This window comes from Herpailurus yagouaroundi, unplaced genomic scaffold (assembly GCF_014898765.1).
Source record: "Herpailurus yagouaroundi ecotype Mexico unplaced genomic scaffold, PumYag 159, whole genome shotgun sequence".
NCBI classification, from domain to species: domain Eukaryota; kingdom Metazoa; phylum Chordata; class Mammalia; order Carnivora; family Felidae; genus Herpailurus; species Herpailurus yagouaroundi.
In genome coordinates this window covers 75160688-75186601 of record NW_024412400.1, presented here as the reverse complement: position 1 = coordinate 75186601, position 25914 = coordinate 75160688, and the positions used below count along the sequence as shown (strand labels likewise).

Below are 25914 nucleotides of genomic sequence, written 5' to 3'. Positions count from 1 at the left end.
GAGTACGGAAGTGCAACCTGTTCTCGTTTCATGAAATTAGGAGAAACAGACTTGCTACCTTTTGAGCACATGTTTTATTTGCTTGGGGTGGGAGGAGTAATTACTTTATTACGCCAGTTAAAGACATTTGTGATTTTTTAAAAAAACAGTTTGTCAAGTTATTCCCCCTCTTCTTTTTTTGTTTGGAGAAAAAATCGTCTTAGCAGCTTGAAGAAGTGGTAGTCAAGTTATCTGTTTACATTTTGGTAATCATGTAAATAACTCTGTTTCGTTCTCTGTTTTTTAGAAGTGAGGTTTGGCATTATAGTCTGAGCATGAGTTGAATTCCATGCAGGTTACTGTATGAATAGACAGTAAAAATGATATTGTTGTCCTTTTGCTCCTGGGGAACATAAAGGCCTCTTTGAGGAGGGCGTATGTGTGTGTCTGTGTTAAGGGAATGCCCCAGTATCTTTGCTTTTAGTTGGTCTTATTTCTGCTGAATGACACTTATCTAGCCCCAGCCTCCAACTTAGCAGAATTTTGGTATCATGTACGGATATGTGGTTATAGTTTGTCATATATTCAGAGGTAAGTTTCATGAAAATTTGCCATTTGTATTTGTAAGAAAACTTTGCCGTGAAGTCCAGGTTAACGTTTAGAGTGATATTGCAGTGTTGAAAGATCTGCTGGGGCATCTGAACAGTTTCTAAAATTTTAAAAGTATTTTGATGGTCACAGACGTTACTCCTGAAGTTTCCAGGCTCTTGGCATGTGGATGAGTAGTACGTTTGAAGTAATGAAATGTAATTGCCCGGTAAACACTCTGAGAGAGCACTGACATGCGCTCTGTTCATAATACTCTGTAAATCATCAGCATCCTCTGGAAACAGCTCTTGATAATGCTCATCACCTGTTCAGGAATTCAGGATTCATGTGGTTCATGCAAGAGTTCAGCTTGGATTGGAGCTCTTAAGCTTCTCTCCTTTTGTTAATATTAAATTAGCTAGTTTTGGAACTTAGCCATAACTCATCTAATTATACCAGTAGTGGCAACGTATCACTAATTTAAAACACTTTCTGTGGCTGAACTCCGATCATGTCACTAGAATTGTCTTGGTATGCTCTTGTTAGTTAGAAACGAAATCACCATGTTCTCTAATAGAAGTTAGGCCATAAGAATTTTGTAGTTAAGTTTTTATCATAAATATATAATTGTTAATAGTTTTTGGGCTATTGTTTTTCTGTGTATTTTAGCTAGGCTTATTTCTAGAAGGCATATCGTCAATTCTAGGGCAGGCTTAAATGATGAGATATCTGAAATATTTTGTATAAAAAAATTGTTCAGTTAACCTGACTACTTAGACCAAAAATAACCCCAAAACTAGACAATATTCTATTACTCCTGAAAATATTTTTAAAAGTATTCAAAACTTCTAGGTTGTTTTCTTATTTGTAAGATGACAGGATTGAATTTGATGATTTCTAAAGTTCTGTTCAGCTAAAAATTTTTATTCTAATTTCTGTTAGATGTGTAAAAAGTATGTACTTTGTAACCTACTAAATTTTTATAGATTCACGGCATCATAGTAGGAGTCAGAACTGGTTCCAGAGATCATCTGTTTTACTCCTTTTCCCTTCTACAGAAGAAGAAATTGAGGATCAAGGAGGTTTTGATTTTTTTGTTTGTTTGTTGCAGAACTGAAACTTTGCTCCTGGTTTACTGTTTCCCCCAGTATTTGTAGTATATGTAATCTTTTAACTCACATGAAATCTAGAGAAATTGTGAAAATTGGATTTGAAATTAAATTATATTATTCATTTAAGCAGAGGAAAATCCATGTATTATTAATGAATATGTTAAATAACAAAATTCAAATGGATGACTAATGGATGTTAATTACAGTGCTTTTAATGGCTTTCTAAAAAATGTGTGGACTTTGAAATTTAAGATTATATTTTCAATAAATACAGAGTTTATGAGTCCAAATGAATGTAGCCCTGTTTAAGGTGTCTGTTTAGAACTTGTTTCACATTATTTTGCATAGGCACAAGTAAAGGAGGGTCTTAATTCATTTCAGTAATTATTTATTGAAACACTGTGTGCCAACCACTGTTCTGGGAACTGGGAGTGTGTGTGTGTGTGTGTGTGTGTGTGTGTGTGTGTGTGTGTCACTGAAAAGATGAAAATCCCACCTCTTGAGAGGGCTACGTTTTAGTAGGAAGACACAAATAATAAACATAGTATATCTTTTTCTTCTATGTTAGAGGGTGTTAAGTGCTATGGGAGAAAAGCAGTGTTAAGGAGGGGAATTGGGGGCACAGGGGTAGTGGTGTCTGCACCAGTGATGAGGTGAATTTTGAGCAGACTAGGAGAGGAAGGATTAAGCCATGAAGAAATGTGGTAGAGAGAATTTGAGGAACAGTGAGACCAGTGACTGGAGCATTGTGTATGGAGGAAAAGGGCATATTGGGCATTGGAGCTGATGCGATCTGAGCGGGAAGGGGTGGAAATGGGCATGGTTGGGAATTGTAAGGATATTGGGTTTTTACTCCAAGAGAAATGGGAAGCCGCTGAGAGATTTTGAGTGGTATGATAGACTATTTCTGTTCTCCCATAGTGTCGGATTACAATATTGTAGATAATTATTTTTTAAAGCAACCCTTATTTTTTTAAAACAACCCTTTAAAAAATAACCCTTATTATAGTTTTCTTTACCATGTAGCTTCTGTGTAGAGGGTTTTGAATTCTGTTTAAGATGACTGTCTCATCTTCAATAAAAACTAGTTGACCATTGAGTTTACCTAACCATGCTAGTTAATAAAAACGAAACCTCTTCCGTAGATTGTTTTAGAATGTGTTCTAGTAGTTTGTACGAAGTTTAATAACTATATGCAGAAAATTGGACCTTTGGGGAGAAAGAAGGACATTAACATTTATTAAGAACATTGTGTCTGCTAATCAGACAATTTACAACTTATTAATCTCCAGTCTATGAGGTGGATACTCTTACCTCCTTTTAATGTATCTGGAAATGGAGGTTTACTGGTTCTAAATTATTTGACCAAGGTAAAGAGCTAGTATGTGGCAGAGCATGGTTTAGAAGCCTGGTCTCTGATTAACATACTTTGTTTAACCCTCCTTTTTTTTTTTTTTTTTCTTTCTTTTCTTTTTTTAAACTTAGCAGGCACTCTTTCAGTATAGGTGTGAAATTTTTGATTAGTTTCATTCTTGTTTCTTCCCTATCATATTTTGTAGTGACCTAGTTTTTTTCTGTATCAAATGAAATGATCTGATGTAAACATCTAAGTAATTGAAAAATTAACACTCTTTTGGTACATACAGTAAAAAAGTTGAAAGTAAAATTAACTCTCGTGGTGGTGGTTTTTTGTTGTAAGTTTTAAAAAAGCTGAGCTTATTTCAGTCAAGTGGCTGTTTCCATTATTGCCTTATAGGTTGGGTCAGGCATAATGAAAATCTGTGAGAAAACTTCCTTTTAAATTTCAGTGTGTGGTGTTCAAGTTGTGATAGCATTAGCCATGACATTTGATGAAGAGACATAGTTCCAAATAGGATTCAGTTGCTTTGTGGACACAAATAAGCTCTTGAATAACCTGCTGACTGTCTAGTTTACCTACTCATTTTAGGTGTACACACCCCACCTAAGAAAAAGCAAAAACAGAAGAGAAAAGTGCCAGTAAAGCATTTTTCATCACTTTATTGAATCCATTTTTAAGTAGTTGGTACCTAATCACTAACAGTGCTTAGACTGCTTGTTTGTATTGTAAAATTTTAAGAGAGATCTACTTTTAGAGTTCTTTAAAGAATTCTGTTGCATTACACTTTTTTTTTTTAATTTTTTTTTTCAACGTTTATTTATTTTTGGGACAGAGAGAGACAGAGCATGAACGGGGGAGGGGCAGAGAGAGAGGGGGACACAGAATCAGAAACAGGCTCCAGGCTCTGAGCCATCAGCCCAGAGCCTGACGCGGGGCTCAAACTCACGGACCGCGAGATCGTGACCTGGCTGAAGTCAGACACTTAACCGACTGCGCCACCCAGGCGCCCCGTGCATTACACTTTTGAATCCCTCAACACTGAACATGGCATTCAGCAGCAGATAAATTGCTCAAGTTCATGGCCCATATCTTTGTTATATTAGGGTATATTCATTTCAGTAAACATTTAGAGTGCTCATTTATTATTCATAGGATTCTAATATTTTTGGATTTAGGATTTGAATAGATACCAGATCTTAGAATTAGGAGATTTCATTTTTCAAGGATCATTTATTCTCTTTATGAAACAAATATCACATGACTTTTTAATGCTAGTCATTATTATAAGTTATTTAACTATGGAACTTTTAAAATCTTATTTAATTCATTCTTTGTTCTTTTGTTTTGTTTTTGCCTGAGTAATCTTTTTGTTAATTCGAGATTTCTTTAGAGAAGATGTTTATGGAGAGGAGAGGTAAGTTTAAATTAGCTACCTTAACTGCTTGTTAGAAATTCCAGTAATAAGATTGGGAGAATCAATTGAAATATGATGGCTAACACAAGTATTTTAAGGGTGTTATTTCTATCCTGTTCTAGATAATCAGGATTTAACAAAAATAACTTTTTAATAGTCAAAACAGTTGCTAAAATCAAAACATTTATTCCATTTACAGTGGAAGTCATCTTTTGAATAATCTATTAATTCTTAGGTGAGGAGAAAATCCGTTAAATTTATATATTAAAAAAAAATTTTTTTTTTTTTAAATTTTAAGTAGGCTCCACCCCCAGTGTGGGCCTTGAACTCACAATCCTGAGATCAGGGGTTGCATGCTTGACTGAATGAACTAACCAGGAGCCCCAGAATACTTTTTTTTTTTTAATTTTTTTAACTTTTTTTTTTTTTAATTTTTGAGAGACAGAGACAGTGTGTGAGCAGGGGAGGGACAGAGAGAGAGGGAGACACAGAATCCAAAGCAGGCTCCAGGCTCCAGGCTCCAAGCTCCAGGCTGTCTGCACAGAGCCTGATGCGGGGCTTGAACCCACCAACTGCGAGATCATGACCTGAGCTGAAGTTGGACACCCAACCAACTGAGCCACCCAGGCACCCCAGAATACTTTCTAAAAACCTATGAGGAAAATCATATAGAACCAAACAAAATTTAGCAACATACAAAACCAGTTTGAATCTTACAAATGTACTTTCTGAAATACTTTTTACAGTGACTTGCTATTATTTGAAACATCATTGACTACAGTATTACATAGTATATTATTCCATGTTTGATTTAGCATTGGTATAAGCACCTCTTAGAGAAGAGTTTGTCATTGAAAGTACAGGAAGGTTTTTGGAGGAATGGTAAGAGGCATAGGCCTAACCATAAATAATTATTCTAAACTGCAGATTATAATTTAAAATAATACTGGTTTTTGTTTTGCTGAATATTTGAAATTGTACTCATTTGCTTATATTTTGGGGGCATAACCTATACATGTATTTGTATTTTCTCTGGGTTTCAAGCCTTGTCATTGGAAAAAGAAATTCTGAGTTTCAGTGCCCCCCCCCCCCCAGTTTTCCATCTTTGTACATTTAAAGCTGTAGATTGTGGTTATCTTTAAAAATAGACTATGACATGACAATAAACATTTTTCTTCCTGTTGAGTTACTTTTTTAAAAAAATTAACTTTTCTTAAAAAATAACCCATCACCCTCTTCTCCTCTCCTTAAAACTTCTAAAAGGGAAGTTTCATCCCTAAATTAGCCTTTTAGTTAGGTTGTGAGGGAATACTTAATGGACAGTTTTTTAGTCAGAATGCAAATTGTTTACATTAGAATGGGGAAAGGTCAATTGATTACTTATTTAACTTTTCCATAAAAATAGGTGAAGAAATCCAGCTCACAATTCTCTTCCTCCTTCCAGTTCACACATAATTAGTCAGTGGTTGCACTTTTGCACTTTTTGTTTTCTCTTTCACTTGATGATAATAGAGAGTAAATGGAAAGACTGCAAGCCTTTGAAGCCAGGCACCATGGTTTCATTCCTGGCTCCAACTACTTTTTATACAAGTCTGTCCTTAGATAAATTGAACTCTGAGGCTTAGTATTCTCATTGGTAAAATGGAGTCAGTGATAACGACCTTGAAGGATTGTTAGTAATTTAAATGCCTAGCACAGTGTTGGCACCCACTAGGAACTCAAATGTTAGTTGCTAGTTTTCTGATTATGATTGTTAATCATATTTTTCTATTTGCATACAATTATTATTTTTTCTCTGGAGTATTCTTCATGGACTTGAAAGGACTCCTTACCATATATGTGCCAGGTACAGTTCTAAGAGTTTAGCCTGAATTTACGTAACCTTCACACCCTGTTTACAGATGAGGAAATTGAAGCACACAGAGAGAGGTTAAGTAATTTTCCCAAAGTCACACAGCAATTAAGAGGCATAGGTGGGATTAAAATCCTGCCAGTCTGGTTTGAGAGTCTGCACTACTCTACACTAATCATATATTGCCTCTCTGTGCAGGTAGAGGGGAAGAGGATTTCTAGCTTCTACCTAGATTCTTAGTCTGGCTTTCCTGCAGAACTTTGCCCCTAGGTGAAAATCTTCTCCAGGAGTGGGTAGTCTCATAAGTTGAATTGATTTTTTTCCTTGCACTTTTGACTTCAGACCTGTAATTTTATGGAAAAGTCTTTCATAGATGAATGGTTTGGGATATGGGTAACGTTTGGTTATATCTGCTGAATACTATGTATCATACATGGAAGGTATGGTTTTTCTGGACTTAAACTAGCTCTTCTAAGTTTCAGGTGAAGTTAAATTGTTAATCAGATGGTAAACCCATGAGAAGCTATACACAGCTGTTAGAACTATGGGTGATCATTACAGTGTTTTGATTTTTTAAAGCATGGTCTTTGGGAGCTAGGTTCATCAAATCCTGAGAGAACTAGAATTGAGTTAGAAAACTAATTCATTTAAAATATAAAGACCTTGTTATTTTTCTTTTTGGAGTTCAGACTGAATTTGAAACTTTAAGGGTGAGAAGTTGAAAATTCAGAATAATAGATATAAATGTGTTTTAATTTTTTGCTTAAGAAATACTGCTTAAAAGCATTTCCATTTTGGAATTGTTAGGACTTAGTTGACTAGGAAATACTTCTACATGTTCATTATTTTTATTCGTGGAAATAATAAGAGGAATTTCTTAACATCGTGATCATTGTTATTTTTATTTGTGGAGCATTTCTGTCTCCATTCTTCTATCGCTATAGACTTTATAGGATCAATGGTAAGATGTACTTGACTACATGATAACTTGGCTGTGTCCAGAGTATTGTGTTTATTGTTTTCCAGATAAACTGTTATTTTAAATGTGATTCATAAATTTCTTAAAAGTTTTTTTTCATACATTGAGTGAAAAAAATTGCAGACATGTGCTGGATTTAAATATTAAACAATATGTGTTGATCACCACATTTTTTATTTTGGAAAGATTAGCAATTAAGTGCTTTTTACTGTCCAGATTATAGTAATATTTCTAACTTTGGTAACCACATACAATTGTAATTAACTTTCTGTTACAAAAGACAACACTTCTTTTTTTCTATTCCCCTCCCCTCTCTCCTCCCTGCCTCCATTCTCTCTCTTTTTTTGCTAGAATTAAAAATAATCAGAATATATCCTATATTTCATACATTTTACTTATTTCAATCTTGAATTTCCTTGAAAATTTGACAATATTTAGATAATTTTCATATTTGAGTACTGAAGATTGTATTGTCTCATCTTATTTAATGCTTTATCTAGTGTGTTCCTTTTAAATAAATCTTAAAGTGAATGACATATACTTATGAGTGCTGAATCATTGTAGTTGTCACATGTTTTTGCTCTTAGGAAGATCCCCACTGCATTTGTAGTAGAAATAGAGAAAATCCATCTGTTTTTTTCTTTTTCAGTTTTCTGTCCACCCTCTTATCCCCTATGAAATAATTTTCTTTTTGCTGGCTAAATACCCTTTTTCTCTTCCTTAAGTTGATAGAAATTTAAACCTTTGATGCCATACTCAAAATCAGAAAACTTTGCCTGGTACTCCCATGTAGCCTGGGAAAAAAAAGTAGGAGTGTTAGAGGGCTCTAGAGATGTGGGAAGGGGCAGCTGTATGTAGTACACTTTAGCTTTACTCTAGGACAGCCTTTGCGATTACGGAATTGAGTGGATCTTCCCTAGTAGAGGGGAAACACATGCTTAAGATTGATTCTAGGCACAGAGAACTGAGAGAAGAATGGTAAGAGTACATTTTAAGTACAAAAAGGGAGGGTACTTACCAGACTTTGCAGGAATGGAATTGCTTATTGCTTCTTGGCCTATCGGGAACCCATCCAGTCAGTTCTACACCAGGTATCATTCATTAGCCTTTATGGTGTTGAAAGTGGATAGCTGCAGCCCTTTTTCTTAAAATGTATTGATCTTGCCCCACATACTAGAAATTTAAACCAGTTAAAATAGTTTAATTTACATGTAGGCATAATTTATTACATATACTTTTTTTTCAAATAAGATATGGAGTTAAATGATTCATTTGTATAATTTTGTTACTAGTTTGTGTGGGTAAGATGATTTTTTATCTTTGTTCCCCCAATTTTCTAATATCTGGCACTATGGCAGGAAGTCATTATAAGCTGAGCAGTTCTTTTTGGCTTGCAGAAGTGACTTAAGCTATAGTTCTCCTTGCTCTCTTCAACAAAAATGTTTCAAATTTCAGAGAGGAGAACACTGAATTTAATACTGTATGATGAAACTCCAAGTAATCCTGATTATTTTTCTGCCTCCAACTTTTAGGAGAATGGGAAAAAGTTAATACAGAGAGGTTAATTCAGGCTTAATTAAAAAGCAATTTCCTGGATGTGGCCTGTGTACTTCCAGGTTAATTTCCCAAAACTTTGTACAACATTATACAGTGGTCACTGATGATCGTAGTGACCGTCAGATACTTCCCTGTTCTTCAAAGAAGGATTAAAACATATGTCAGCATACTATATCTCTCAAGGGCAAAAAGCATACTCATTTTAAAAATAGTTTTTTTTTTTTTTTTTTTTTTTAAAGTTTTTGATTTTGATGACGTCTAATTTATCTCTTTGCCTTTTTTGTTACATGTGCTTTTGGTGTCATACCTAAGAAACCATTGTCTAATGCGAGATCACAAAGATTTATGCCCATGTTAAAAATAGTTTTTAATAACAAATCAACGTGGTTTCCTATAGGACTGGTATCTTCCTTGGCATTTGATTTCATTGTGGGTTTGTTGCAATTGAATAATAAATCATGAGGAGACATTTTTTCAAAAGCAAAGAATCCTAGACATCTGAGAGATGGGTTGTATAATGTGGTACAAATTATCTGGTCTCCAGAGTTACTACTAAAGTTATACTAAAGTTATTTATTAGAGTTATTACTAAAGTAACAGGAAGTTAGTGAATTTGTAGTTTCTTTAATGGAGAACAGAGGTTGAAATTTTAATCTGTAATCCTAAACAATAACATATTTACAGAGAGAGAAGAGTGTGGCTGACAAATCAGACTCCAGGGCATAAACAGTTTCAATACTGCAAGACGTGGGGTTGGTTTTCATATTTGATTTTACATATTCTTATTTTTACTCTGTAATAGGTGGAAATATTTTGCAGGAATGGAATTGCTTATTACTTCTTGGCCTATCAGGAACCTATCCTGGGTTTAGACTTTGGTAGTCTTTTTCTTGAAAATCTCAAAGGGCTTATAAATATGTACAGCATGCAGTGTGGTTTATGGAAAGATTACCAAGACTCAGATTCATGACATCTTTCTGTTCATGTCCCATTTCTACTAATAATAACCTGGGTGATTTTTGAACAAATTCCTTAACTTTCTGGGTCTCTTTTCTCATCTGTGATCTATCAGTTTGGGCTAGATCAAAGATTCTGGGGTTCTCAGATGTGTTGCTTCATCTACAGAACAGTTTCTATCTATTAATGTGTGTCCTACTCATGTGCTTTTTTCCCCTTCCAGTAGTAGCTCGGCAGGAACCCAAGTATTTTGCTGAGAGATGGTGTTAAGGACTTGGTAGGGGGGAGAATAATAGTGAGGAGGCTAAAATTGCACAGGAGTAGACCAGATTGGGGTGGGAAGGGAGGGAGAACATAGTTCTTGATACTGGGAGAGTAGTGGATCTAATTGCCCTGCTTTATTTTGCTTAGGGTTCAGGTCAGATGAGAAATGAATCTGTGTCAACATAAGGCAAGTGAGAAGAGGTTATTACAGTATAGAGGCTATTTGGAGAGTGCCTCTGCTAGGCTCAGGCGGAAGGAAAGAGGTGATTCTTTCAGGGGCAAAAAGGAAGAATTCTATTAAAAATTACCTTCGTTGGAAGGATCCAGGGTACTTGTTCATATTTCACTGCTTTCTATTTGAATGCAAATATGAGGAAATTCTCTTGATAATTATCTTGGTTCCTGAACACCGCCAGGAGAAATGTAGGGTACTCATATTTCGTTGCTTTTTCACATTTGGTAAAATAGCAAGAAAACAAGGGGGCGGGGTTGGGAGAATTGTACCCTCTATCCTTTATAATGGGTTTTAGGACTGCAGCTAACACCTGTTAATCTCGTTCCCTGGGGTCAATGACTTGTTCTGGCTGGCTAGATAATGTCACTTTCTTCCCCAACACTCCTTCTGTATCCCTTTAGAGCTTTGTGCTTGGTCAAGATTGTGAGAGTAGCTGTACTTCCCTTCTAGAGCCTTTATATATGTGATCAGGATCCACCTTTAGGAGAAATGTAGGTGGTTGAATTTCCTTTACTTTTTAATTTTTTCTGTAAAATAATACCAAATTTTGTGTTTCACATTAAAAATTTTGTCTTTTTGATTGACAGATCAAAAATAAATCTCAAAATATTTTAATATTTTATGAGGAAAAGTATTACTAAGAATGGTCAGCCATATAGAAATATTTAGTCATCTGTGATTTTACGTAGAGTTTCAATTTATTTTCTGGTTTCAATAGAACAAGTTGAAATCATCGCAGAAGGATAAAGTTCGTCAGTTTATGATCTTCACACAATCTAGTGAAAAAACAGCAGTAAGTTGTCTGTCTCAAAATGACTGGAAGTTAGATGTTGCAACAGACAATTTTTTCCAAAATCCTGAACTTTATATACGAGAGAGTGTAAAAGGATCATTGGACAGGAAGAAGTTAGAACAACTATACAATAGATACAAAGGTGAGTGCTTATGACTAAATGTTTTGAACCAGGTTTTCCACAGTTGCATGCTTCTTGTGAGGAATCAGACATATATAGAATATAAATTGGGTGGATGTGTTCTACAGAGCTCTGTAGATCTTAGAATTACTTCAAGAGATCTGAGAGAAATTACTTTCTTCTTTTCACTAAAATTTCTTCTTAGCCTCTTTATTTCTTTTTCCCTTATCTTCCCTCTTTTTTTATCCCCCATGATCCAATTTGAAAATAGTGACTGGGGGCCTGGATTTTCCCCCTCATTTTTATAAAACTCAGCTGAACCAATTTTAAGAAAACCTGCATAATAATTTTAACAACCTTTGAAGAATTATATTCACTTTTAAAAAGTTAAACAACATATAATGAATAAAGAAAAAGTTAATAGTTTCTCCTTCTTTATTTTCCTCAGGGAACCAATATTTAATAGCCTGGTGTAGGTCCTTCCACGTCTTTTATGTTTATACAGAAATAGTGTACAGTTTCTTTCAAAAATTTTCCAAAAGTGGGTTTATGTTTTATCCTTAACTCACCCCCCAGAGTCAAAAGATATGCATGTTTTTTATTCCTAGAGATGTTATAAAATCACATACAACCACACACTATATGAGTGCCTCTTTCTCCTTTTATTACATTAAAAATTTTTGCTGTCTGATGAGTAAATATCAATAATTGAATTTTTTCTTTAATTTGGACAACAGATGCGTATATTGTTGAGATTGGGATTGAATTGCAGAGTTTACAGTTTTTCTGATTTTCTCTTAAATGATTGTCATAGTAAAATGAACTTTGCTCTAAGTAAACAAATTCTGTACATAACTGTTAATTTATTGAAACAATTTTTGTTAATGTTTATTTTTGCAAATGAGCAAGCGAGCAGGGGAGGGGCAGAGAGAAAGGGAGACAAAATCCCAAGTAGGCTCCATGCCATCTGCACAGAGCTCTATGCAGGGCTCGAACCCACGAACTGTGAGATCATGATCTGAGCCGAGACCAAGATCAGAGATGCTTAACCAACTGAGCCACTCAGGTGCCCCCATAAGTGTAAGCTTAGAATGCCTAAACAAAATATGGATATGTTCAGAAAAAAATCCTTTTTTCCTGTACAGGAGCATCTGATTTTCTGAATGTGTGTGAGTATGGGACATTCTTTCACATGATTAAATGAATCAGTGAATAAGTGGAACTTTTAAATATCAAATGCCCATCTGTGTGTGTGTGTATGTATGTGTGTGTATCCTCCTGTTCATCTTAAGATTGCTAATTAAGGGACAAACTGGCTTTAAATAATATAGGGGGAAAATATCTGTTAGAATATTATCATTTCATATCTCTGATCTATTGTGATTTTTTTTAATGGATACTTTTTCTGGTTATAGGCATAACACTAATTTAGTATTGCACTGTTATTTTTAAAGATCCTCAAGATGAAAATAAAATTGGAATAGATGGTATACAGCAGTTCTGTGATGACCTGGCACTCGATCCAGCCAGTATTAGTGTGTTGATCATTGCGTGGAAGTTCAGAGCAGCAACACAGTGCGAGTTCTCCAAACAGGAGTTCATGGATGGCATGACAGAGTTAGGGTGAGTATATTATTACCACAGGAAATTAGGTATATTACTATGAGAATTACTATGTAGAATTGAATTGTGTTGTGAATTTTTAAATGTCAGTTTTAAAATTTACCAGCCTACAAACATTGGTATAAATATACTAGTTCCTTCCCATGTTACATAGTTTTCTGGGTTTGTCAAGTTATCTGTGTAGTTCAGCCTATTCCATTTGCATTATACTTTTATCATTTGTTTGTAAGGGGGAGGTTCATTAGCATTAAAATAAATCACTATGCTTTAATATTTAACATTCATAAGTGAAATGAGCAAGCTATAATTCATTTCTCAATGTGAGGTTCTGTGAACTCTGAATTTATAAACAAACTCCTAGAATGTAAAATCTTGGAAGTTATAATCACTTTTTGTTCCACTTATACTTTGACAGCTGATTAGCTAAATGTCTTGGGACCAATACATTAAAAGGTCATGGGTAGAGATTTTACTTACGGTGTCTAGTTGTCTCTATTTAATGAGAATATGAAAAAGTATTCAGTCTATGGATGGGTAACAGGCTGCCCTTTCTGTTTTTAGTGGATGATGAGTAATAATGGCTAACATTTGTTGAACATTCATTTTATTTCAGGAACTAATGCTAAGTTTAGTATTTCACCTGCCTCCTCACAACAATTTTGTTAGAGAAGTTGTGTTTATAGACCCATTTTAGAGATGCGGAAAGTGAGGTACAGAGAAATTATAGAATTAGGTAAGGATCTAATTAAAGATTAGAGTCAGGATTTGAACCCAGGCATTCTGATTCTTGAGCCTGAGGGACATTGTAATCAGTCAGGGGTCCAGACAACACAAAAACCATGGCAGTAATTTGAACAGAAAAAAATTTTTAAATCATTGTATTGTGTAAAAGGGGTAAAAAGAAAACTCAAAGGTATAACAGCGGTGGCAGTTGCAAGAAGCTGCTGCCATCCTTGTGGCTGAGGGAAGTGAACTAGGAAGGAACCTAGAAATCCCTGCAAGGCTGAGATTCAGACCTCCAGAGGAGAGGGTGTGGCTGCTGCAGGAACACGGTGCCTGTGATGCTTGCTTTGCCTGCCACTCTGGTAGAGAAGAAACTGGCTAGAGGCCACTTGCTGTGGAGCCCTGTGAGTTGCCACCATTGGTGAACACTGCTGGGAGCTCCGAGCACATTCAAACCCTTGCTCTCTGCAGAAAACAAACTGGGATAGGAAAAGGTCCTTCTTCTTCTTCCATCCATTCATCGCCCTCTATTGGTAGAACCTACCAGTGAGCCAGCTCTAAGAAAAACTGACGATTAGTAGTCATCTGCAGATAGTCATGAAATAGGGCAAAGAAGGGTAGGTTTAAAGCTGAGGAGCAATAAATTAATAGCTGGCCTAGACACTGTGTTCTACCTCCCAAGCCAGTCCTATCCTGAACTTGTTGGAATTTTCTATGCTAGGACAGGTTTCATTAGAACTCCTTTTCCATTTGAAACTGAATTCACATAAAATGTAATGAACTTCCAAATCAGAATTGTCATCTACAAACTAATGAGCTGGAAGGTGTTCTAAAGAACATAGAAGGGAAATAAAAGCAGAAATGATTAGAAGGAAAATGGGATGATGGGTTGGTGGAATTCATACAGAGTATTTTTGCCCTCAGGCTATTTTATGGAAAGTAAGATGGGTACAGAGACCCTTTCAATTCCTTGGAAATTGAACGCAAGTGTAGAAAAAGCTTAATACCGATTTGAGATAACCAGTTGGAGATGGAAGGGGGCTCAGCTGATACTTACTATTAGGCTTTGTATAACAACGCATTTTCAAGGGAATGCTTCCTTCCTCACCTAAGCAAGTGGTGAGGACTTGGACCGCTACAGTTTAATCTAATGATTGTTACGGTGATTACTGTACATTCTCATTTGTTCACTGCAGCTGACTCCTACAGTTTGGGTGTGTTGATAGTCCAGTGAATTACATAATTGGAAGTAATAGCTCATTTCTTTTAAAAATAGTAATTCTGATATTGAATCACTCCAGACCTTTTCTTCCTCTAGCTAACCCCATTCTTGTTTATGTAATGTAAAAGGATGAAACTTCAACTAACTGATTTTTTAAAAAAGTTCTGTGAAATATAAGCTGTCATAGGAGTAAATTTAGTCCTTAATTTATAGTGAAAAAGCTAATCTTTTGTACTCTTAATTTTACAATATAGATGTGACAGCATAGAAAAACTAAAGGCCCAGATACCCAAGATGGAACAAGAATTGAAAGAACCAGGACGATTTAAGGATTTTTACCAGTTTACCTTTAATTTTGCAAAGAATCCAGGACAAAAAGGATTAGGTAAGAATTTTTAAAAATTATATTGGTGTCTCAAATATATTCAAATACATTGATGGTGTCAGTTTTGATTTGTAGTAGAAAGTTTTGTGTTTTGAGCATAAAGTCATTGTGAAAATACCAATTATTGGAAAACAGAAACAATGAACTTCTAGTTAATCAGAAAATACCATGGACATTCAATAATAAGTTACCCTGGATACCATATCTGAACTACTGATTTTTTAAGAACTGCAATATAGAAAATAATTGTTAAAATTCTGATATACATTTGTACATTTATCTACTTATATATATTTTATATATTAGCTAGAAGATCTTATAGGATCATAGGATCATAAGTTATTTCAGCGTGGCTCTGTAGAAATGGCATTGTAAGATTTCTGAGTCATAGAGTGCCAGAGAAATCTATTCTTTTTGGTTAGGACTTATTTAGAAGCTATAAGAAAGAATAAAAGTGATGATTATCATTTGTAATCTTATCCAGAAATCTTATCCATAATCTTCCACTGTTAACAGTTTAGGTCAATCAATTTATGCTGTATGTAATATCCATACACTTGCTTTGGGGATGGCTGGGGGTATGGAAGTAAAAGCTACAGTGTAATTTACAGTTTACCTAGAAAGATTTAATGATAGGTAAGACACAATAATAAACGTGTGTGAGAGTGTGTTAGGTAAAAGGAGAAATGAGTAAAAGGAGGAATGGTTGGGAAGTGCTTCCTGGGCAAGATGGGATGTTAAACTAAAGGATATGGTATTTGGCTAGGCAAGGGAAGATAAAAGGTGTTTGAGAGGATGGTTAAGAATGAATGTCTCAAACTTGAGAAATAAGCTTGGCCTCTTTGTAGAAGAGAGAAAACCCTGATGTGATGTTAGTGGGAATGCTTATTTGGAGATTAAGTTGGTGAGATGTAAGGCTCGATAACCAGAGGCTTCTTTTATAAACAGGACAGAAATGTTTAAATTGGAATTTGTGGACAATGAGGATGCACTGAAGATTTTGATGATGGCAGTATCTTCCATTGAATGTGCACTTGCAGTGTGCCTGGCAGTGTGCTAAGTACACACGCTTCTTCATTTCATGTTTAGCGGTTTTAAGAGTTATTCTTTCATTCAGTAATTCATCACCTGGCATGTGCCTGCCAGATACATACTCATGGAGTGCAAGCCATTTTTTTATCCTTATTTTACAGATGAGGAAACAGGCGCAGGAAGGTTAAATTACTTACCCAGGGATGGAAGTGAGTTTCCTTTTGATTTTGAAGATACAGTAGTTGGAGAGGCTAATAGGGGCCTCTTGTACTAATCCTTCTTTATATTTTAAGTTAGAGGGAAAAAGCATTGAGAAAAGGACTATGTGAATAGGGATTATACCGAGGAAGTGGTTGAAAGCTAGCGAAGAAGGGATAAATGTGCAACATTAGTGTTGGAGAATTGGCCTGAAGAGTGACTGAACATGATTGAATTGATTGAAGATTTACAAAATATCTGTAAAGCAAAATGACAGGTAATGAGCCTCATTTCCAACTGATTCTTCAGTTTAGGTTGAATTTTTTCTTGCAGGAAACTACCTAATTTTGTAGGCAAAATAAGCTGGATGGTTAATATGTAGGGTTAGTTTCTTTATTATCTGTGACCATCAGTTAACTGGGCTGTTTTTTTCTAGTTTCCTCCTTCCTTCCTTCCCACAAATAAAAACTGATTACAGGTTTTGAATTTACATGTATACACTAAAATAATTATTTTTGTTGTGTTTAGAAAGGTAGCATAATATTTTGATAAGATTAAACAAAATGTTACAAATATAAAATGTTGACTTAAATGGGCTGAATCTATTTCGTTAGTTATGTCCCCAACCCTTATTGGAGCACGGAAATAATGATATTTTGGAGTGAATATATAGTTTTGATACTGAATCTTAGTTTTTATTGTATGTGGTAAAAATAAAGCAAAAAAATTTTTACTAGATATTGGATATATTAACATGATAGTAAATTGGAATTTTGGATTCTAGGGAAAATTGCAAAAAAGACTGTACAGAATTAGATTTAAAAATTTATTTTATTACCCAATAAGTATTGAGCTTAAGAAAATTGTATTAATTGTTTAATGGGTATGGAGTTTCATTCTGCAGAAAAAAGAGTTCCATTAATTGGTTGCACAACAATGTGAATGCACCCAACACTCCTGAACCATACACTTAGAAATGGTTGAGATGGTAAATTTTGTTATGTGTGTTTAATCCCACATTTAGAATTTAAAGAAAAAATAGAATATATAACACAGAGTGAGTCCATGTAAAATATGGACTTTAGTTAATACTTGTATATCCACATTGGCTCATCAGTTGTAAGAAATATACCACACTAAAGCAAGATGTTAAAAATAGTGGAAAACGGGGGGTGTGGAGGTATACTGGAACTGTCTGTACTTTCTGCTCAATTTTTTCTGTAAGCCCATAACTAAAAAATTCTTAATGTAAAAGAGAAAAAAATGTAATAGACAAATCCTAATTTCTCCCTTTGTTTTGCATTGGTGTTGTGTGTCAGGAAATGTAATGACTTGCTTAGTTGAAGAACTTAATTAAAAAGAAAACTGTTTTCTTGACAGCCTTTCTAAGGGCTCACAGGACTCTTAAATTACAGTACTTGGCAGGGAAGAATTAGAAGATCATAGGAGAGGAGGTGAGGCCCAAAACAAATTGGCAGAGTGACAGTGACAGCACTCTGGTTTATTTATAAATAGCTGTGCTAGTTATAATGAGAGCTGGTGTTTTCCATATTTCCTCATTTTCCTTGACACCTGATTTCCTTTGACACCAGGATAGGGTGCTTCCTCTGTCACCGTCTGCTTCAGTCACCTGCCATTTCTGGTAGTCTTCTGAATCTTAAATTAGAAAATTTATGAAATACCTTTCAAACCTATCCAAAGTTGCATCCATAGCTGATGCTCATTTAGTTTCTACTTTGGACACACATTGTTTTAGGAAGTGGTCCATTCTTGTCACAGAATACTCCTACTTCTTACCACACAGTTCTTCCTTATGAAGTGAACATCTTTTCTTCCACTGTGCTTATTTGTCCTCCCCTGCAGTACGAGGAAGTCTGACCATCGAAAGATTGCTGTCACTTACCCCTTCTTTTTCTTCCGGGTCAACATTCCAATTACTTTAACTGTTCTTCATTTGAGAAGAGCTTTGTTATTCTTGTTACCATCCCCTCTCAGGCACATTTCCAATTTGTCAGTTTCTCTCAAAATAGACTCTTACTTAAAGCTGAACGTAATACTCTTGAAGGAGGTTGTTTGTAATAGAGACTCTGTTCTTTTTTGTGAGACTGTCCATTCTGTTTAGTCAGAAATTACATTTGTTCTTTAGCAACCATGTCATGTTTAGGACACTCCTGAACTTTTATTAGACTAAAGTTCATAGGTTATTTTCTTGTGAACTGTGGTTCAGCTAGAATCTTATACCTGTGCAGTTGATTTAAAACATTTTAAGATTATTTGCTAGACATTTACTTTATTATTTAGAAATACTTTTATAGAGTATTTTTAAAGCAAATTTTCATCTATATAATCCCATTTAGTTCTTGTAAAAGCCGTTTGAGCTAACTGAAAACCTATTATCCTTTTCATTGTAAAGATGAAGAAATTCATGGTCAGAGAGGCTGACTTATTAAGGTCACTTTAGAGTTGGTAGAACTGGGACTCAGTCGCTGATCTTCTGACTCCATATTCTATATTCTTTTATATTATGTTGTGCTACCTGAAGATATTTCTAAGTAAACAAAGACATTGTGAATAGGATTGTTAATCACCATTCCATCCTCTCATGAGTTGGCAACATTTTGTTTCCTTTACAGACAATGTTTGGATCCAGTCTCAGTTCATTTCCATGTTCATTCAGACTCAGTTCATCACCTTTTATGAAATTCCACGTTGCCCTTGTGGATTTTGCTTGACACTGGGATTACCTCTGTTTGCAATTTTAATTTTACTTTAAAGGGCTTAAGAATTCATTCTGCAATATCTCAGTTTTAGGCAATGCTGTTATTTGCTTGTCTCTTTTTCTCTGTCTTTTCCTTCTAACTATTGTTGTTGCTTATTACCTAATTGCTCACTTTGCTTTTTTCCTATACTGCTTCAGAATCTATAAGACTACTTTTAAAAATTATTAAAAATAAATAATAGTGATAGTAAGGACTCATATGTTTATTTCCCAGGCACTGTTCTCGTTTAATTAACTCGTATTAACTCGTGTAATCCTTACAGCAGCCCTGTGAGAGTAGGTACTATTACCTTTATTTAAAAACAATTTTTTTAATGTTTGTTTTCGAGAGAGTGAGAAAGTGAGAGAGCAGGGGAGGAGCAGAGAGACAGAGAGACAGAATCTGAAGCAGATTCCAGGCTCCAAGCTGTGAGCACAGAGCCTGACATGGGGCTCAAACTCACAAACTGTGAGATCATGATCTGAGCCGAAATCAAACGCTTAACCAACTGAGCCTCCCACGGGCCCCCTATTACCCTTTTTTTAAAAGAAAAATTTCTTTTTTTGACGTTTATTTATTATTGAAAGAGTCAGAGTGTGAGCAGGGGCGGGAGAGGGAGAGGGAGACACAGAATCCAAAGCAGGCTCCAGGCTCTGAGCTGTCAGCACAGAGCCCGACGCGGGGCTCAAACTCACAAACTGCGAGATCATGACTTGAGCTGAAGTCAGACGCTTAACTGACTGAGCCACCCAGGCGCCCGTACCCTTTATTTTAAACTGAATTGTAGAGAGGTGAACTCACTTACCCAAGTTGCCTTAGCTAGTGGTAGAGTTGGGATTTAAGAGGCTCAACTGTAAACTCCTATTTTAAACCACTTCTCTTTAGCTAGGCTGTTCTCTTTGTCACTCAGGCAATTCTATCTAAAGGGCAGTTTTTCCTATACTTGTGGCAACTGACATTTTATCCCTGTACAGTCTTTTTCTTTTTTTTCTTTTCTTTTTTTTGAGAGAGAGCAAGTGGGGGAGGGGCAGAGAGAGAATCCTAAACTGGCTCCGTACTGTCAGCTCAGAGCCTGATGTGGGACTTGAACTCACGAACTGTGAGATAACCACCTGAGCTGAAATCGAGAGTTGGATGCCTAACTGAGCCACCCAGGCGCCCCAAACTTACTAAATCTTTTCAGGTATTCCCTTTTCATTGGAAAATATTTTTATCAACTTGTTAGTCTGTGAGCATGAAGTCAGGAGCATTTTAAGTCTGTCTGGGTGAGTTTGTAAAAAGTCTTCACAAAAATGATTAATTTTTGAGTCTTGAAGAATGAGTGTATGTTTCCAAGGCCAAAAGAAAAAGAAGCCACGTCTGTTGTGGAGAGATGGGCAACTTCAGTTGTTCAGAGGTGAGAGACATAGCACCTTTGAGGAACTGCAAGTAAATTCATTTAACTGGAAGTTGTAGATTTTATCTAAAGGCAATAGAAAAATAATCGCAGAGTTACAAAAAATTTTAATAGACTTTATTTTTTTAGCTGCTTTAGGTTTACAGCAAAATTCAGTAGAAGGTACAGAGATTTTTCTATATACCCTCTGCCCCCACACATTATATAGCTTCTCCCATTATCAACATCCCTCACCAAAGTGGTACATTTGTTACAGTGGTACCTATTTTGACACACCATTATCACCCAAAGTTCAAGTTTACATCAGGGTTCACCCTTGATGTTCTACATTCAGGGTTTGGACAAACATAGGATGACCTGTATCCATGATTATAGCATCGTGCAGAGAAGTTTCACTGCCCAAAAAGTCCTCTGCTTTGCCTGTTCTTCCTTTCCTCCCTCTTAACCCCTGGCAACCACTGATCTTTTTAGTGTCTCCATAGTTTCCCTTTTCCGGTATGTCCTACGGTTTGGAATCATGTAGTGTATAGCCTTTTCAGACTAGCTTCTTTCACTTAGCGATATTAATATGCATTTGTTTTCCTCCATGTCTTTTCATGGCTTCATGGCTTATTTTGTTTTAGCATTGAATAATATTCCTTTGCCTGGGTGCACCAGAGTTTATATAATCTGTCTGTCTACTCAAGGACATCTTGATTGTTTCAAGTTTTGGCAATTACAAATAAAGCTGCTGTAAACTTCCATGTGCAGGTTTTTGTGTGGACATAAGTTTTGAGTTCATTTGGGTAAATACCAAGGAGTGGCTATTGCTGAGTCATATGGTAAGAGTATGTTTAGTTTTGTAAGAAACTGCCAAACTGTCTTCCAAAATAGCTGTGCTATTTTGCATTCCCACCAGCAATGAATGAGAGTTCCTGTTGCTTCACATCCTTGCGAGCACTTGGTGCTGTCAGTGTTTTGGATTTTGGCCATTTCAGAAGGTGTGTAGTGGTATCTCATTGTTTTAAACATTGGAGAATTTTAACATGGAAGTTACACCACAAATTTGTATGTCTAAAAGGTCCATATGAAAACACTGTGGTTCTTTAAAAGGAGTGGAGGCAGAACAAGAATGATTGGTTATGAAGCTGTGTGGTGATTTAGCTAGACACGAAGAGGACCCTCACGTTGGCCCTGCCAGTAGGGATGGGGAAGAGAGAGATTTAAAAGGTACTTAGAAGCCAAAATGGAACTCTGACTGGAAGTGTGTGATGAGGAAGAAAGGAGTTTATCAATTGCGAACACCTTTAGGGGACATTTGGAAATGTGTAGGGGTGTTTTTTGGTTGTCATAATGACTGAGGGTTTCTTCTGGCATTGGATGGGTGCTAAATGTTCTTCAGTGCATAGGGCAGTTCTTGACAATGCGAAATTGTGTTTCATTGAGAAACACTGTAGGGTGATGACATTGAGAGAAGAAATAAGCAGGTCTGTAGAGGAAGATAATGAGTTCAGTTTGAGCTCTGTTGAATTTGAGCTGTTTATGGATACCCAGTTGAAGTTGTCCATAGGCAATTAGATATATGGATCTAAAATATAGAGATACAAGTTTCAAGATTTAGGAGTTGTTAAAGACAATTAAGTGTCTAATGTGAAAAAAGGCAAGGGTTTGAAAAATCTACAGGGATTATAAGTGGTTCTTGCTGACACACGGTATCACAGAACACCAACATCAAGTGGATGAATGGAAGAAGGGGACCCAGTAAAAGAGAATGAGAAAGACAGGACAGAGGAAAATAATAGAGTGCTATCATTAAAGCTGAAAGAAGTGACCTTTCCATCTAGGAGGCATATTCAATTTTGTCTAATATGGCGGACAGCCAAATCAAGGAATAAAAGTGTTTATTTGGTAGAGATTACTTTCAATCTAGTTTATGGAATTAAAAAGTGTGTGGGAGGTTAGGAAATGAGCAATGAATGTAGATTACAAAAAGTTAACCTAAACCTTCATACATGATACACATACACTTCTACCCTTGTCAGATTCTTTCCTTAGTGTATCACCTGACAAATGGGCATTTATAGGGTGTCTCATGGTTTGTAGTTATTTGATTATGTCTGTTGTTTCTTATCCTTATTTTGTGAAAATTTGTTGAAAAGGAAAAAAAATGCTAGTACTAGTAATAAGCTTAGTTCTCATAAATTTAGTGCATTTGAAGTGAAGAAGGAAAGCATTAAGCATGCTAATAGCCATTTTACTGCACCTGAAGCAGACAATTACATGTTTAGTTGGTAGAGAAAAGAACAAAATTAAAGACCCTGGAAAGAATATTGTCTATAGAGCTTTGAAGTCTGCAGAGATTAAAAAGGTATTATGGTTAGGAATTGGTGGCATGTTTCTAGTTTTCTTAAAACGTGGGGATCTGAATTTGACTTTTAGACATGCATTCAGAAGCACATTATGTATAAGAGTAGAAGAGTCTATGTACTGTTTCAAGATTTTCTGTGAAGGGAGGGAGAAAGAGGTAGCTAGTTAAGGGGATGAGAGACCCCAAGAAAGTTCTTTTTAAAGGGAGGAGCTACAACCTGAGCTGTTTCTTTGTGAAGCAGGAAAAGGCAGAAGACAAAGCAAAGTTGAAGATGTAGGGAGAGAGTAAAACTAATCGGTAGACAGGATTACTTGAAGAGGCAGGATGTATTGAGAACAGTGGTGTTAGGGGCTTATCCTTGGATAGGAGAAAAAAGTGCCACCTTTTCCACTGAGTTTGAAGGAAGACATAATGATGGATTTGAAGGTAAGTAGTACATTTGCACATGGAACTGTAGGAAGTTCATTCTTTCAGCGGTTTCTGAATGCCTACTGTGTGTTTCAGTCTACTAGTTTGGGGATATTTTGTCCCTATCCTTGAAGAAGTGAAGGTCCAGTGAAGAAGGGGAATTTTTTGCTTTATGGTCTTTATATTGTTTTTTGAGGTAAAATGTGAACCTCTTTGGAGTCTTTACTAGTCTCATGGTTCTTCCGATTATCAGGAGTGTTTTAGAGATCATTATCTAAAAGGACTTTTACTTGGGATATGATTTTTTCTGACCTAGAGATGTAAATTTACTCATAAAAAGCTTGATACTTTATCTTAATTGGTGTAATTCCTTGAAAGTGATCATAGGTCTTTCTGTCATGACAGGTATGGTACTTTCATGTGGCAGTATGGTTTCACTCTGTTCCACATGCAGTTAAATAGCCATTTATATCATCTTCATCAAACTTTTAAAAAAGCAAATCTTAGTTGATTAATTTTTAAATCAATATTCTTAATGGTCTCTAAAATCCAGGATCAGTCATTGTAGATAGCAGTCCTTTGCATTACAGCCTGAAGATGTACATCAGTGGTTCTCAACTGGGAGCAGTTTTGCACCCCAGGGTAGCTTTGGCAATGTCTGGAGACAGTTTTGGTTGTCACCACTGGGAGTAGGGTGGAGCTTTGCGTAGAGGCCAGGGATGCTGCTAATGTCATATAGGACAGTCCCCCACATCAAAAAATTATTTGGTCCCAAATGTCAAAAGTGCTGAGGTTGAGAAACATCGATGTACATTAACATTTTAATACTTACAATCTAGTCAAGTATGCTTTTCTACATTATCTAATTTAAACTTCAGACCCCCCCCCCATGAGGTAAGTGGCATTCTTTTTGCCCTGAAGGGTTGTTCATTGGTGAGGGAGACAGGATACAAACCTTAATCTTATCTCTGTATGAAAATTTGAAAACCTAAGTATTTAGGAAAAAAGCTATTTATTCATTCATTCATTCATTTTATTTATTTATTTATTTATTTATTTATTTATTTATTTATTTATTATTTATTTGGCTATCTTTGGTCTTACCTGTTTTTTTTTTGCAGGGATAAATATTCATGGAATTTGAAATACATAATTTATTTTTAATATTACAGATCTAGAAATGGCCATTGCCTACTGGAATTTAGTGCTTAATGGAAGATTTAAATTCTTAGACTTATGGAATAAATTTTTGTTGGTAAGTTCATGTTTTCTGCAGCTCATCTTTTCTCTGCATTTTTACTTTGAAGATAATATTATTTATTTGTTTTTAATATTTATTTATTTTTGAGAGAGAGAGACAGAGTATGAGCGGGGGTGGGGCAGAGAGAGGGAGACACAGAGTCCAAAGTAGGTTCCAGGCTCTGAATTGTCAACACAGAGCCTGACACGGGGCTCAAACTCACGACCGTGAGATCATGTCCTGAGCCGAAGTTGGCTGCTTAACTGACTGAGCCACCTAGGCTCCCCTAAATTAAAATGTTTTTTAAAGCATGACTAACTCAGAGCATGTAGTAGACACAGAATGAGAAATTTGATTATCATAGCTTGATTACACAGGTGGTTCTGCATTCTTGAATTTAGCATTGTTTAGACTGATGTTTTGAAACTTTTTGGTGATTTGGATGTTATTTGCTTATTTTTTTAAAAAACAGGAACATCATAAACGATCAATACCAAAAGATACTTGGAATCTTCTTTTAGACTTCAGTACAATGATTGCAGATGACATGTCTAATTATGATGAAGAAGGTAATGAAAGTTTTTTCTTAATTTTTTTTTTTAATTTCTTTTATCACACACTCTTGACCTTCTTGTCTACATCTGTTTTTCTTAGAGTTGGGATTTCTGTCTTCTGATTTTTTGTGCTCTTATGAACATATAAAATGCCTTTGTCCTCTTTACCAATCTCTATTCTATTTCTTTAAATACCAACTCAGTACTCCTGTCTTCCAGAAAGGCAGAGTAGTTTTCATGCATGTTTTAGATTTTCAGTTTACTCATTACTCTTCTTACTGTCCTTTCTATTTTTGTGTTTTTTATTATCTGTCTTGTCTTTGAATTTGATTGTAAACTCAAGTTTAGTGACTTTGTCTAATTTACAATGCACTTCAGCTGTCTACCATAGTACTATTGACATTCAGTAAATGTGATATTTGAATCCTATCAACTGAATGCTTTTCTGATATTTTGTCATGTGTGTATAAAAGATGGTGTTACCATCTACTACAAGTGATGTGCTTTTGTCTTTTGAGAGGTGGCAGTGATCTGATTTCTTCACATATGCTTATGTAGCCTCCCTTGAGAATTAGCAGGATGTGTTTTTGAGACTGTTGAATAGAGGTAGTCTTTGAGAAATCTCCAATGACCTTGGCCTCCATAAAAGTGTCCTGGAACTATGTAATCTAACCAGAGATAATATTATTTTTTCCCTTTGTTTTCATTATGATGTCTAGTCTTTACTAATAAGTGAGAAATGTCTAGTCTGGTGATAATTGTGCTTTCTGTTAGTCCTTACACAAAACTGGAGAACTTTCTGATTTGGAGGTTGGC

The 25914-nt window shown here is 35.6% G+C and overlaps 1 protein-coding gene across 2 annotated transcripts in view; it reads left to right on the top strand.

The window, feature by feature from the left end:
* The window catches only part of DCUN1D1 (defective in cullin neddylation 1 domain containing 1), a 37147-nt gene that overhangs the window by 6631 nt on the left and 4602 nt on the right, over positions 1-25914 (top strand). For both annotated transcript variants that reach the window (XM_040480869.1, XM_040480868.1), the window contains exons 2-6: positions 11016-11232; positions 12666-12834; positions 15034-15164; positions 24477-24559; positions 25017-25113. In XM_040480869.1, coding sequence (XP_040336803.1) covers positions 11058-11232; positions 12666-12834; positions 15034-15164; positions 24477-24559; positions 25017-25113 — 655 coding nt within the window. In that variant the 5' untranslated portion in view covers positions 11016-11057. The remainder of the gene's footprint in view (positions 1-11015; positions 11233-12665; positions 12835-15033; positions 15165-24476; positions 24560-25016; positions 25114-25914) is intronic.